The 14,887-nt window shown below is 37.2% G+C and overlaps 2 protein-coding genes across 3 annotated transcripts in view; one reads left to right on the forward strand and one right to left on the reverse strand.

The window, feature by feature from the left end:
* Eml4 (EMAP like 4) overlaps positions 1 to 14,887 on the forward strand; it is a 157,980-nt gene that overhangs the window by 127,705 nt on the left and 15,388 nt on the right. For both annotated transcript variants that reach the window (XM_010604928.3, XM_010604929.3), the window contains 6 exons: positions 4,708 to 4,859; positions 7,057 to 7,182; positions 7,269 to 7,400; positions 8,058 to 8,125; positions 12,797 to 12,885; positions 14,483 to 14,580. In XM_010604928.3, coding sequence (XP_010603230.1) covers positions 4,708 to 4,859; positions 7,057 to 7,182; positions 7,269 to 7,400; positions 8,058 to 8,125; positions 12,797 to 12,885; positions 14,483 to 14,580 — 665 coding nt within the window. The remainder of the gene's footprint in view (positions 1 to 4,707; positions 4,860 to 7,056; positions 7,183 to 7,268; positions 7,401 to 8,057; positions 8,126 to 12,796; positions 12,886 to 14,482; positions 14,581 to 14,887) is intronic.
* The window catches only part of LOC104848775 (cytochrome c oxidase subunit 7A-related protein, mitochondrial), an 84,401-nt gene that overhangs the window by 28,659 nt on the left and 40,855 nt on the right, over positions 1 to 14,887 (reverse strand). The gene's annotated exons all lie outside the window — the stretch shown is intronic.

Consider the following 14,887-nt stretch of genomic DNA (forward strand, 5'->3'; position numbering starts at 1 on the left):
AAAAAAAAAAAAAAAAAAAATTAAGAAACACTACTATTTTACCTTCTCATCAGGTAATTATCATGGATTTGTTTGCCCAGTTGTTAAGAATTTGACCTAAATATCAACCTCTCCTTGATATTTGTTTCTATAGTTGAACAGACACAGAAGTCCCTGCAAAGATCTTCATTAGCCAAAGTAAACTTGTTTTAGGGAAGCCGTGTTTCTGTTAGTGATGAGAAGGAAGAGAGGGTCTACAGTTGAGCTTGTATAGACTTGGCTATGGGATTAAGTATGGGGTAGAACAGGTTTTTAAATTCATAGTAGGCATTTCAGACGTTATTTGTTCTGAACTGGAATATCAGAAGTACAGGCCCATAAGAAAGAAATCTTTGGCTATAATTTGTTGTATAGATAAGAACTATATAAAGGAGACTCTGGTGATTTTTCGAAATTGGAAGCACTGTGAATTTTTATAGTTAAATTAGTATTAGGTCTTCCTCACCAAATAACTTGTGTAGGTAGAGGAAGAGTGGTGGGCATCTTACTGAGTTGACTGCCATATAGATTATTTTTATTCCTGATGAAGCCTTTGTTCTTCAGTTTTATTTTGTTTTCTTAACACTCCATCATTCTGGGAGGATCTTAAATGTTTAACAACATTTTTGTAAGTTTTTACAATGGTGCCTTTAGACTACTATTCTTAATTTGTAACATGTAAAGGAAAATAAACCTAATCACTACCCCTACCTCCCACCCCTTTAAATACCCAAATAAAACCGTCCATCCTCTCAGGAAATTCACTTTTCTTAGATAGCCTTTCTCCCTTGGGCACCACACAGCAGTTATGGGTAATTGTATGCCAGTCCCAGGGAACATAGTGTATTGTTCAAAGATTGAAGTATTTTTAAGTGATAAATGGTGACGCAGATAGCCGCATTTGACCTGAACAGCAAGTTTGTGGGAGTGCTGTTCCTAGATCTCCTGAATCAGGCAAGCCCTCTTCTGAATCAGTGAAGTCCTTTTCTTTCTTCTGCCAAATATACCCATCTAATAAGTATTTGTACTGCCAGCACTTTCATGCTGAGATAGAGTAATTTTTAGTCAGCTATAGTGATTTTTTTTATAACACCAAAGTCCTCTATCTTAGATTTGGTTTTCTTTGCTTTGCTTTGCTTTGTTTTGTTATTTTTAGAGACGGGCTATCACTATGTAGTTCAGGCAGTTTGAACTCACTGTATATCCCATTCTGGCCTCAAACTCAGAGTGATCCTCCTACCTCAGCCTCTCTCAAGTGCTGAGATTACAATTGTGTTGCCACCAGGTAATTTTTTTTTTTTTGAGTTTATTGGTACATTTAGGGATACAGTACAGTTACATTCATTGTTGGGATCATGTACCTTTACATGGCAAGTCTTGATTCTCATTTTTTTCCCCTTACCTCTGCCCTCCCTTCACCCCCTCCTCCCCTCCCCATCTACAAACACTTTATTTTCATCTTTTCATTCTCTCACATTTTTTTCTTTTCCCTTTTTGTTCTTCCCCTACGTATCACACCTTCCCTACACCTTTAGCTCCTTTCCTCCCATTTCTAAATGTCAGTAATCTTATTAGAATCTTATGCATTGTTGCAGAATATTCACACCAGGGAAACTATTTGGTATTTACACATGTGGGACTTATTTATTTCACTTAGGAGTATATCTTCAATATGTATCCATTTTCCTATGAATGAATCTATTCTCTCGCTCTTTATGGCTGAGTAATATTCCATTTTATAGAAAAACCACAACTTCTTTATCCAGTTTCCAACGGATGGGCAAATAGGTTGTTTCCAAGATTTAGCTATTACAAACTGTGCCGCTATAAACATGGGTGCACATACTTCTCTGTGATATGATTCTTTTAGTTCTCTTGGAAAGATACCCAACAGAGGGATGGCTGGGTCAAATGGAACCTCCAGTCCAAGCTCTTTGAGGTATCTCCATATTGATTTCCATAGTGGTTGCACTAGTCTGCACTCCCACCAACAATGGAGGAGGGTTCCTTTCTCCCCACAACCCCGCCAACATTTGTTATTGTGTGATTTCTTGATAGCAGCCATTCTTTGTGGGGTGAGGTGGAATCTCAGTGTTGTTTTCATCTGCATCTCTCGAATGACCAGTGATGTGGAACATTTTTTCATATATTTTCTTGCTGCTTTCACTTCTTTGTATGAGAAATGTCTGTTCATTTCGGATGCCCATTTTTGGATCGGGTCTTTATATTTGGGGGGACTGATTGTTTTGAGTTCTTTATATATCCTTGATAATAGTCCTTTGTCTGAGGTACAGCTGGTAAAAATTTTTTCCCACATTGTAGATTGTCTCTTAGTTCTGCTAATGGTTTCTTTTGAAGTACAGAAGCTTTTTAGTAAGATGAGATCCCAGTTGTTGATTCTTTCTGCTAGTTCCCGTGCTACTGAGGATTTGTTCATAAAGTCTTTTCCTATACCAATGTCTTCCAGAGTTCTGCCTAACTTACTTTCCAGCAAGTTTAATGTTTCTGTTTTAATATTTAGATCTTTAATCCATTTGGATTTTAATTTAGTGCATGGCGAAAGATAAGGGTCTAATTTTAATCTGTGGCAGGTTGATATCCAGTTTTTCCAACACCATTTATTAAAGAGGCTATCTTTCCTCCACTGAGGATGGTCAGCTCCTTTGTCGAAGATGAGGTAGCTGAGTACATCTGCATTTGTTTTTGTGTCTTCCAGTCTGTTCCATTGATCCTCAGGCCTATTTCTTTGCCAGTACCATGCTGTTTTTATCACAGTGGCTTTGTAGTATAGTTTCAAATTGGGAATTGTTACACCACCACCAGGTAATTTTTAAAAATATAATGAAAGCTCAAATACACAAAATAAAAAGGACAATTTCAATAGCAATACTGAGATATAATTCAGATACTATAAAATCTACCCTCTGAGGTGTACGATTCAGTAATTTTTAGTACATTCACAGAGTTGTACAACTATCACCAGTGTCTAACTTTAAAATACTTTCATTACCCTAAGCAGAAAACTTTGTACCATTGGTAATCATGTCCCGTTCTCCTCTGTCCTCTCACCCCTTAGCGGCCACTAAAGTACTTTTAGTTTCTACAGCAGTGATAGTGTTTAGCACACATGCTGCAGCAGACACTTGAGCCAAGTTGCCCCAGCCATGGTTTGACAAATTATCATCATGCATACAGCAGCAAAGATCACAGTAATTGTATGAAAGCACTCCAACTGTAAATTTTTACCTTTCAATAAAAAGCTGTTTGTGCCATTGAAAGCTCTGTTCTTGTATTTTTCTTTTGAAACAAAAGATGTTAATGCATGAGTTTTTTCTAAACTACAACCTCAGTATTCAGGTTTAAGTGCAGTATTGGCACTTTGATAAATAAGTGGGTTTGGGGTTGCAGTTTGGACGGTGGGTCTCTAAAAGGTTCACCATCACTGCTCTCTAGATTTGCCTGTTCTGGACCTTTCATACAGAGTCACACAGTATGTGACTTTGGAACTGCCTTCTTTTACTTAATGTTTTCAAGTTTCATTCATGTTGTAGCATATGTCAGTACCTTTTTCCTATTTATGGCATAATACCCTATTTTATGGATATCTCACATTTTGTTTATCCATTCATCAGCTGATCAATAATTTTAGAAAAAGAATAATTTCTAAACTTAATTTTTTTCATTTTTCTAAGCAATCTAGTAGCCATTGCATTTGCTTTGGCCATATTTAAGGCTCTACTTTCCTGTTTTGAACCTAGTCATTAATTCTGCAAAGCATTGTCTTCCAAAAGCTTTCCTCTTGCACTGCTAAAGAACTTCTCTGAGTAAGCATCTCAAATACCAAAGAAAGAGGTTGAGTACTGTAATCTTACTATCCTGATCTGTAAGAAGTGGAATCTGATTTATGAAAATGAGAGGATGAATCAATTATTCCACATGAATTTTAATTAAAATATTTTAATGTACCTATCTGTCCTTCTTGGGTACTTAGTAAAGAGCTGTGGGCATTCAAGAAAGCAAAGCTATCACATTGGTGCAGCCTGACCAGTTTTTAAAATGAAATTCTTTGCTGGTGGTCAACAGTCATTCCTGGGAGCATCTACAGTCCACTTTTGCCCCCCGTATCCTTCCCGGTTCTCCGTATGTCAGTAGCTTAAGTGAGTAGTCCCCCAGGTCCACAGTGATTTAAATGTTAAGTATCATTACTATTACCTCACAGGAAATTAAGGCTCTTACAAAGTTATAGGAATATTGAGTGAGGTAGGAGACTAGTGTTAGTTACAGCTTTGTTCTTAGCTACTTTTAGTATTGGCTAAGCCACTCCTGTATTTGTATCCTCAGGTCCATAATTAAAAGTAATGCTACCCTAAATACTGTACAAAACTGTTGCAAAAGATTAGAGTTTTGAGGCCAAGATACATACTATATACTAAGTTATCTGTGGAATTGTTATCACTGCTTTAGCTTAATTCTTTGTATAAAAATATTTTGAGTAAATAAATACATATATGCAAACAATTGTATTAAGTCTTAATCTTTACTACCAGCCTTGCTGGTAATAGGCTTTTAATTATTGAATCCATGAACTTTCTTCATATTCACTTTGTAATTCTGTTAAATATTTCTTAAAATCACTAGAATTTGATGAAAAGTGTTGTCACTTGTGTTATGTTTTGCTCATCGTATTAGGTATATACCAAATCAGCAAACAAATCAAAGCTCATGATGGCAGTGTATTCACACTTTGTCAGCTGAGAAATGGAATGCTATTAACTGGAGGAGGGAAAGACAAAAAAATAATTCTGTGGGATCATGATCTGAATCCTGAAAGAGAAATAGAGGTAAGGATGAAAATGGAACATAAAAATAGTAAAGATTCTATACTCATGTATTTTGTCCTACATTATGATAATTTAACTTTTCAGGGAAACTGGTGCATCTTTATCATTGCACTTCTCCCACATAGAAAAGAATTTCTTATTACACAAAATAATTTGCTGTTAAAATAATTTTTTGAAAAACAGGTAACTGTCTTACATTTCTGAGATCTATTGTGATCCAAAAATATAACTATCCAAACTTTAATTCAGCAAAAATGCCATTGAACACTAATCAAGTCCAGTGTGTACAAGATGACCAGTTTAGTTTTAAAACTTGAAAATAATCTTCTCAACATCAGGCTTATGGGCCAGGGATTTAGCTCCATGGTACTGCACCTGTCTCACAAGCACAACACTGTGTGTTCAATCCCCAATACCAACAACAAAAAGCATCAAGCTCACCGAGAGTTGTATGCGGATATGTCTACACCATGACATGGAAAAGATTTAACCAGGAGGCTTGATGAATATTATATACTCAATGAAAGTTTGCTAATTAAATTGAGATCTCAGGAAGTAAAATAATTAAGAGTAGTATTTTAGATCAATGATTCTTAAATCAAAAACAAATCTCAGTCTATTGTTGCTTCTAATTTTTTGTTCACTTTTACTTTGAATTTATGCTTAGTGGTTTTTTTTCTCAATATAACCTGCTTTCCAGACAAAGTCTTCTGTAAAGAAGATTCTTACAGTATTGCTCTTGGGTTTTATTTTCAAGAAGAAAGATCTGCTTTAACACAACCTTAAATTCACACTGGAAATGTCACTTCTTTTGCTATTTCTGTACTTCACAGATAACTCATATCCTGTGTAATCAAAAACTACAAGCTTGTTCACACCTTCATTCCCTTCATTCACCATTTCTGACAAATTTGGACTCATTTGTGTTTTTAGAAATCATATGGTTGGTTTGGTTTTGGTTTTACTATTTTATAGTGCTGGGGATTGTACCCAGGGCTTTTCACATGCTAAGAAAGTACTCCATGACTGAGTTACAGTCCCGCTGCATAAAGAATTTAGTTATTTCAGTCCTTGTTTGGGATCATTATAATTATTAACATAACATTCACAAAGTGTACTATGTAGTGTACTAAATGTAATTGGACTCCCAAAGAGTCCTCTTAATGGCAGTTATAATTCTATACAATGCAATCATCCCTCAGTATCTTCAGAGATTAGGTCTAGGACTGCCACCTCATGGTTACCGAAAACTATGGGTGTTCATGTGCCTTATATAAAACGGTAGATAGTTGTGCATAACTTCTGCACATCCTGCTCGATACAAGTCATGTACATTACAGTACCTACTGCAGTGTAAATGCTGTGTGAATCATTATTACTATTGTATTGGTTAGGTTTTGACAAAGGAGGAGTTCTGCACAGGTACAGTGCAGATGAAGGTTGGTTGAATCCTTGGATGCAGAACCCCTAGATACAAAGGGCTAGCTGCCTGTGTATTAGTTTATAAAGAAATTTGGTGCCAGGTGTGGTGACACATGCCTGTAATCCCAGCCCTCGGGAGGATGAGGCAGGAGGATCGCTGAGTTCAAGACCAGCCTGGGCTATGTAGTGAGCTCCAGGTCAGTCTCAACTACATAGTGAGACCCTGTCTCAAGAAACTTAAAAAAAAAGAAGAAGAAGAAATTTCGTTTGTATTATTTTTTATTTTGATCCTTACAACAATCAAGAGTAGGTAGGTATTATCCCCATGTTACAGATAAAGTAATTTTTCTTAGGCCAAGTCACTTAACCAAAGTGACAAATACAGACCATTATTCATGTACTCTAATAAACTTACTTTTTTTTTCTTCCTATTTCTAACTTTTAACTCTTGAAATCATAAATTACAAACTTAAAATTTAACAGAAACTGACTGGAGTTTAATGGTAAGAGCATGTTGGGCTAGATTCCCAACACTTCAAAAAAAAGAGACCTGAATGAAGAATGTTCATAGTAGTGCATTATAACTATTCTGTAATAAAATTTGATTATCTGAACAAATAAATAACAGTATGAGCTTACTGGATTGTCTTCAAATTTACAGTTTTGTCATTCATTTCCCAGTAATCGTTTATCACTATAAATGCAGCCATTGTTCAGGTAGAAATTAACGCATATTAGTATGTATATGGTAAATTTCAAATTTCTTTTTTTCTAGGTTCCTGATCAGTATGGCACAATCAGAGCTGTAGCAGAAGGAAAAGCAGACCAATTTTTAGTAGGCACATCACGAAACTTTATTTTACGAGGAACATTTAATGATGGCTTCCAAATAGAAGTACAGGTAAACTGTATTATATCAATGATTACCTGAATATTTTTGGTGATACCCTTTGGCTGTTATAACAACGAGTGACTTTCGATTCCCAGGGTCACACAGATGAACTCTGGGGTCTTGCCACACATCCCTTCAAAGATTTGCTCTTGACATGTGCTCAGGACAGGCAGGTGTGCATGTGGCACTCATTGGAGCACAGGCTGGAATGGACCCGACTCTTGGATGTGAGTGAAGCAGATGTGGTTAATAATGTCCCCCTGCATACTTTCAGTCAGAAGTAGCGAAGGAAAAAACACAAAGCCTTGATTCAAGGCAGGAGTAAGAGGGGAGTCTCGAGATATAACATGACCCTGCTTTAAAGAAGCAGAGTCCCCAAAAAAAGCAGAGCCACAGAGTAGAAACTCAATTTTTCTGTTTCATGGCAAAAATCCTAAAGATTTCATGTATTTATGGAGCATTAATTATTATGAAATGTTTGGGCCTCTGGTAGTGATAATGGAGTCAGTATGTACTGCTCACTTAACAGCGTTGGCTCTCCTTTTTTGAGTGATCTCTTACTGTACTTTCTCCCTGTGACACAGATAAACATCTTTTCTAGCCTAAAGGGTATATGGAAGTTAGGAACTGTACAGATGTTTGATGCTATCCTTATTATTGATCAGCTTAGCCACAGTAAGTTGTCTTATTCCCTTCCCATTCCAATGGCATATCCCCTTCATGCTCTGACGTCCTTTTTTCTCTCATATCCAGTATTTATCATTGGCTGCAGTTCCATACTTATATGAAACTAGTTCTTTTCAAAAGTGTTTTTCCCACAGTCCCCTTAGGTGTAGGGAGCCTTTCTCACATATTCCCCAATGGCTATCTTGTCTCTCTTCTAGGAACCAGGACACTGTGCAGATTTCCATCCAAGTGGCACAGTGGTGGCCATAGGAACGCACTCAGGCAGGTAGGGTCTTTACGTGAGCTGAGTAATCTGAACCGGTGGGTTGTTTATACTCTTTCTCTGGGAAGTTCCTGTTCTGACGTGGAGAATGATCTAAGTGGCACACCGATAGGCTTGCTGCTCTTCTCTGTTACATCTTCTCATGCATTCATTCTCTGTTGAGCACCTGCCTTTCACTTACTGTATCTTACTGTGGGCATGCAGGATACGTTAGTGGGCAAAACAAAAATCCTGCCTTTCTGGAGCCTACATTTTAATGTGTGTGAGGAGTGGATGCAAAGTAAGAAATTAGCATTATAGCTAATTATGTGACAGCCATGGGAAGGGAGGGAAATGATTACAAATGGGGATTGGGTGGGGGTACAATTACAAAAACGGTAAAACAGGTTGGTCAGGATAGGCTTAATTGGGGATGTGGTACGAGACTTAGCTCTCCTTTCTGCAATTAGAAATACCAAAAATGTTCTCATTGTCCTTTGTGCAGGGAAGGTATTTGAAACTTATATAACTCAATGAGTAACATATTTATTATCTGTATTTTTTGTTTGGTATTTGGTATTTTTGAGACAGGAACTCAGTGGGGAGTACAGGCTGGTCTTGAAATCACCGTGTAGCCAGGCTGGACTCCCACTCCTGGTGATCTTCCTGCCTCAGCCTCCTAAGTGTTGAAATAAATAACAGGCACACACCACCACGCTGGGCTTGTCTCTGTTTTTAATGAGTACCTACTTACTGATATTGCTGTTATCTAGTCCCCACCATGTATAACTTAATTTCCTTTTTAAGGAGGCACAGGAAAAATAAGAAGTCAATTCTCAGAAAAATTAAACCCATTAAAAAATCTCAAATACTGATTTCCAGTAGGCGTGAAACTACTGAGAACACATTTGTGTAAATATCATTTTTTATTTATTTAACTTAAATATTTCATGTAGTTCATTTAAGTCAGTCATTTGAAATTTTATTATAGTACATTTTTCTCTTTGGTTTTGGATATAATTAATACCTCTGAAAAGTGAAAACACTGAAACTTTTTCAAATATAGTGTAGCAGAGCATCAGGCTTTACTAACTCAGATTTTCCTGTGTCCATAATAGACTATACAGGGTTTAAAAGCATTTAGACTTGGACCAGATAGAGAGGCATGTGATGGGTCACTCTGTTGAACTTGATTCAAAAGAAGTTGTTTTCTCTTTTGACCAAAAAAAAAATTGGTCTTAAGCACATAAGAATCAATACGTAGAACATACTATATAACCTATAGAAATAAAAGCATATAGGGTGAGTATGCAGGTAGAAAAGTTAACTTAGTTTACTTGGACTCACAGAATCCTAGACCTAAAGAGACTTCGTGATTGAGCTCAGCTCATCTATTTTGGTGTGGCTACAACCTTGGGCAAGCCAGAGATGGAGCTGAAATACCATTAACAGATTCCAGCCCAGATACCATTGACTGTGAAGGTTCTGAGCTTGACAAAAGACCCTCTGTTAAAAAATGAGATGTCAAAGATGTATTAGCAATACCTAAGACATAATTGAAAAAGAAAACTAATAAAAAGAAAATAAGTTTTTCCCTGCGTAGTTTTGTATTACCATGGCTCATGGCTACTCCTGAATTAATTTCCCAGGGACCACATTGACTTTGAACTACAGCAGCATGAATCTCTGCAGGTCCTGCCTCATTTTAACTCCAATTCTGAGTCACTTTTCAAACCTTTATGGAACACACCTGCATTTGTAAAAACACTATAGTGATGCACTGTCATAAAGAAATATGAGCTGGGCATGGTGGTGTACACCTGTCATCCTAGCACTTGAGAGGCTGACAGAGGATTGCCTCAAGTTCAAGCCAGCCTGGGCTACACAGCAAGTTCAGGGTCAATCTGAATTAGTGAGACCCTGTCTCCGAAAGAAAAAAGAGGTGGGGTGGAGATGGATATGGTCCCGAGTCCAAGTCTATCATAATCTAATAAAGTACTTCATAAAAAGACAGCATCTCAGTAGTTTAATATTACTTAGAGGGGCACTAATTCTTATAGGTCAACAGAAATTATTGCGAGCCTGAGTGGTCAGAGAAAGCTTCACAGAAGAGGGGTGATTGGGCCTGCCTTTAAAAGGAGGGCTTAAACCCTACAGAGGCAAGGAGGAGAAAAGAGCTCAGATCAAGCAGAATTTGATTACAAAAGCTCCTGCGCAAAGCATACCAACTGGACTAGAACCATTCCCAAAGGCTTTTCGATGCCTCAAGAAACTTGTTCATCTGGCCTTTATAGCTCATTAAATCTTTGATTGGTTGTTTCCCTTTATATACATTCCTGCCGTTTTTATAATCTCTTACCTACTGCTGTCCATTGATTTACATCCTGCTTATTCCTGCCGTTTTTATAATCTCTTACCTACTGCTGTCCATTGATTTACATCCTGCTTATTCCTGCCGTTTTTATAATCTCTTACCTACTGCTGTCCATTGATTTACATCCTGCTTATTCCTGCCGTTTTTATAATCTCTTACCTACTGCTGTCCATTGATTTACATCCTGCTTATTCCTGCCGTTTTTATAATCTCTTACCTACTGCTGTCCATTGATTTACATCCTGCTTATTCCTGCCACGTTTGATGTAAAATCCTAGTCCACACATATCCTCTGGTGACTCGCTACATGTAACTTCATTCTTCTTTTTATCCATGTTACTCTGAACTACTGCTTACCACTTAATTCATTCTATCTCCCCAAGCACTCAATAAACTTCGGGCTCCTTTTCTGGTCTCTTTGCTTCTCAGGATCCATAAATGTTAGTCTATCTCAAAGACCGAGTCCTTCCCGTGGACTCGTACCCCTCCCTGGTGTGACACAGTGAAAGGCTCTGCCCTGCTTCTGCCACTGATTAGTTGGTAGATGGCTAGTCAGGTGCTTTGATTATCACAGGATTTCACAGTTTTTATTGGTAAGTATGATGAGGCTTGAGTTCAGCTTTTCTTCCCCATTTTTGACTACATTTGTCTAATTATAAAAGATACATTCCCTTTTTTGTTTTTTATCTTACTGAGTTTATTGGTACTTTTTAAGTGTACAGTACAGTTACATTCATCATTGGGAGCTTGTACCTTTACAGGACAGATCTTGATTCTCATTTTTTGTACATTCCTGTTTTTGTAAGTAGAAGATCATAAAGAAGCAGACGTTTACAAGCCCCACCCCTAATATATATTTTTATAACTTATCAGGAACAAGAGATATATTCATTTAAGGACTTCAAGGTACTTTCCAGCTCTAAAATCTTTTGTTTTTGGCCAATAATATATTTTCTTTAACACGCTCCCGTTTTCTTTAACACTGAACCATCAGTGAAACATGCGTGACTGTCCTTTCTGGCAGCTTGTACCACTGATGGTATAAACAAATCTAATCACTTTTATCTCTTTTTACTAACCAAATTATTAAAAAGCTGCTTGACTGGATAGCCCTACATATACTGCCAGTTGTTCATCCCTTCCAACAGCAGAGAGCAACATCATGAATGTGTTAAAAAGTCATCAAGATAAGCTAGGCAGTGTGGGCTGGGGATTTAGCTCAGCGGCACTGCACCTGCCTTTCAAGTGCAAGGTCCTGAGTTTGATCCCTGATACCAAAAAAAAAAAAAAAAAAAATCTAGGCAGGGTAGCACGCACCAGTAATCCCATCTACTCAGGAACCTGAGGCAGAAAGATTGTAAGTTCAAGGCCAGCTTGGCAAAAGCTAGACCCCGTCTCAAAATAAATTCTGGGGATGCAGCTCTGGGATGCAGCTTAGTGGTACAGAGCTCATCTAGCATGTGCAAGGTCCTAGATTCAATCACGGTACTGACTTTTCATACTTGGCTCACCCGTCAGATTAATAAAAATATATGTCCAACGATTTCCCAGTTTTGATATCCAACTGTTAAATTTAGAAAAGTCCATGGGCTGGGGATTTAGCTTGGTGGCACTGCACCTGCCCTGCAAGCGCAAAATCCTGAGTTTGATCCCTGGTACCAAAAAAAAAAAAAGTCCAATGTCTTTTAGGCCAAACGGAGCCTGATGGTAATTGCATATTACCGTGAAAGAGAGACTTCAGTCTGATGTATATACTTGAGAATAGCTGCTGCAAACCTATTACATGTATACCATACTGAGCTGTTTGTGTCAGTGAAAGCTCTAAAAGGTTCACGGTGGCATTTTATTTTCTGCTTTAACTTTGGCAAAGAGACACAGTTGGCATTCAGTGAGTAAGAAATGAGAGTATGTCTAAGTTCATTCTGCACCCCTACCCCCAGCCTCCCCCCTTTTTTAAATCTTATTTTGAGGCAAGGACTTTCTAAGTTGCTCAGACTGACCTCTAACTCAGGATCCTCATTCTCAGCTTCCTGCATAGCTGTGATTATACCATGCACTACCACGTCAGGACCATATAAGTTTATTTATACTGTTTCTGGAAGCATTAAAAAAATGAACTCCGTTAGAAAAAGGAAACATGTCATACTTAAAAACTGTTGGCTAGGCATGGCGGCACATGACAGACAAATGCAGGACTTCAAGGCCAGCCTGGGCTACATAATTAAACCCTATCTCAAAAAAAAAAAAAGTTGCTAGCATTTTTTTAAATTAAAAATGGACAATAAGGAACCATTCTTTTTTTGATTTTTACTTCTGAACAGGTGGTTTGTTCTGGATGCAGAAACCAGAGATCTAGTTTCTATCCACACTGACGGGAATGAACAGCTCTCTGTGATGCGCTACTCAATAGGTAGGCAAAAATACCATCCTGGGGCTGAGGATTTAGCTTAGTGGTGCTGCCACCTGTCTCACAAACACAAGATCTCGAGTTTGATCCCCAATACCCCCCCCCAAAAAAAAATCCCATCCACATTCACAGAACTTCACTGTAATTGCATAATTTTACTTCTAATAAAGCTGACTTCTTTTTTTTTTCTGCTCTCTATAAAGTTGTTAAGTATTGAATTTGCTTTACAAATAACAAATTAAATTCCATTGCTGGCAACTGTAAAAAATATGCTGAAGTTAAACAATTTTATTTAAATTTAAATAAATTTTGTCTAAATTCTTAAACAGGGTTGGGGATTTAGCTCATTGGTTCCATCACCTACCTCTCCAGCACAGGGACCTGAGTTCAATCCTCTGTACCAAAAAAAAAATTATTAAACAATTTTATCTTAATTATCAAGCAAACATACATTTAGAATGAACTGTACAGTTGTATTTGAAACTGAAAACAATAGAGTCAAATAACTTTAAAAATCTATACATACTTAGAATTGTGACTAGGTATAGGGCTCAATTATTACATCTAGTTAGCAACCTTTTCTTTGTACTTTAGAGAGTATGAAAGAAATCATAATATTCAAAAAATACAGATACCGGCCACAAGTATTCAACTCTGTTAGAACTATTACATTATTATCGGTTACAGAGTAATGACTGGCCCTTAATTAGATAAAATACTTAGCAATTGTAACAACGTGATAACTCCATTCAGTTCTGAGTAATGGTTTTTTACAGTACTTTATTCAAAATGTTAATTTCCATAATAATTTAGTTGCCTTTTCCCATTATTGTTGTGGTTTTGATTTAGAGTATTCTGATCTAGTATTAGTCTGATATTTTATTTTATTTGAAAATATATTCTAGTCATTGTTGGTTCAACATCCAAAGATGTTTTTTTTTTTAATTGCTCCTTAGTTATCTTAAAGGAAGCACAGAATAATGTTCTCTGAATTGAACAAAGATAGAAAAGTCTGTGCATCATGCTATAAGCCTAGAAAGTCATGTTGAAATAGCAAAGTTGTTTTGTTTTGTTCTTGTTAATTTGTTTTTAGTGCTGCAGTAACAAATTATCACTGCAGATGTAGCAATTAAAGTTGAAATATCAACAGGCTTCATTTACCATTTGCTTTGTGCTTAGTGCTGTGGTAGGTACAGTGGAGGAAGCCATAAAAGAAAACACGGCCTCTTCCCAAGATAATCTTCCCCATAATTGGAGAGATATATGTGCTGGCTGAATCAAGCAGCTATGCACTCTGCTTGCCATACAAACAATGTGCCTCCGCTCATAAAGGCATGCTAACCTCTCTGGATTTGGCCAGTTTTGGCTAACTGGAAGAGGAGGCACAGGGAAAGAGACTCCAAGGCCAGTGAGCATCTATAAGAAGGGATGCTATGTTAGACTTGTTTTTCAAATGGACTTGGTGATAAGACTTGTTCATCAAATGCCAAATAACAGTTACATTGATGAGATTTATAAAAACATTTGCAAAGTTTCAGAATAGATCTAGTAAACAATCAACTTATTTCTCTAGTCAGCACTTTTTCCTGTTTCATTCTAGATGGTACCTTCCTTGCTGTAGGATCTCATGACAACTTTATTTACCTCTATGTAGTCACAGAAAGTGGAAGAAAATATAGCAGATACGGAAAGTGCACTGTAAGTAATGATGTGAAATATATTAGGTTGTGAAACTACTGGGAAAATTGGCTTCTTAAAAAATTATATGATTATATGTATGTGTCTGTTGTTTTCTATTATTAGGTACTTTAAACTTTAATCTCTATGTTTGAAAACTGAGATTACCTAAGAGAACATTGTAGTTCCCTACATACTCTAGAGTGACACTTCCTTCTGGTGGGAGTTTAATATTAGTCCCTCTAAAGGGCCGGGGATTTAGCTCAATGGTTCTGCTGCCTGCCTCACCAAGCGCAAGAACCCTAGTTCAATCCCCGGTCTCCCCCGC

Source organism: Fukomys damarensis, unplaced genomic scaffold (assembly GCF_012274545.1).
Source record: "Fukomys damarensis isolate Sample0158 unplaced genomic scaffold, DMR_v1.0_HiC HiC_scaffold_2, whole genome shotgun sequence".
Taxonomy (NCBI): Eukaryota; Metazoa; Chordata; class Mammalia; order Rodentia; family Bathyergidae; genus Fukomys; species Fukomys damarensis.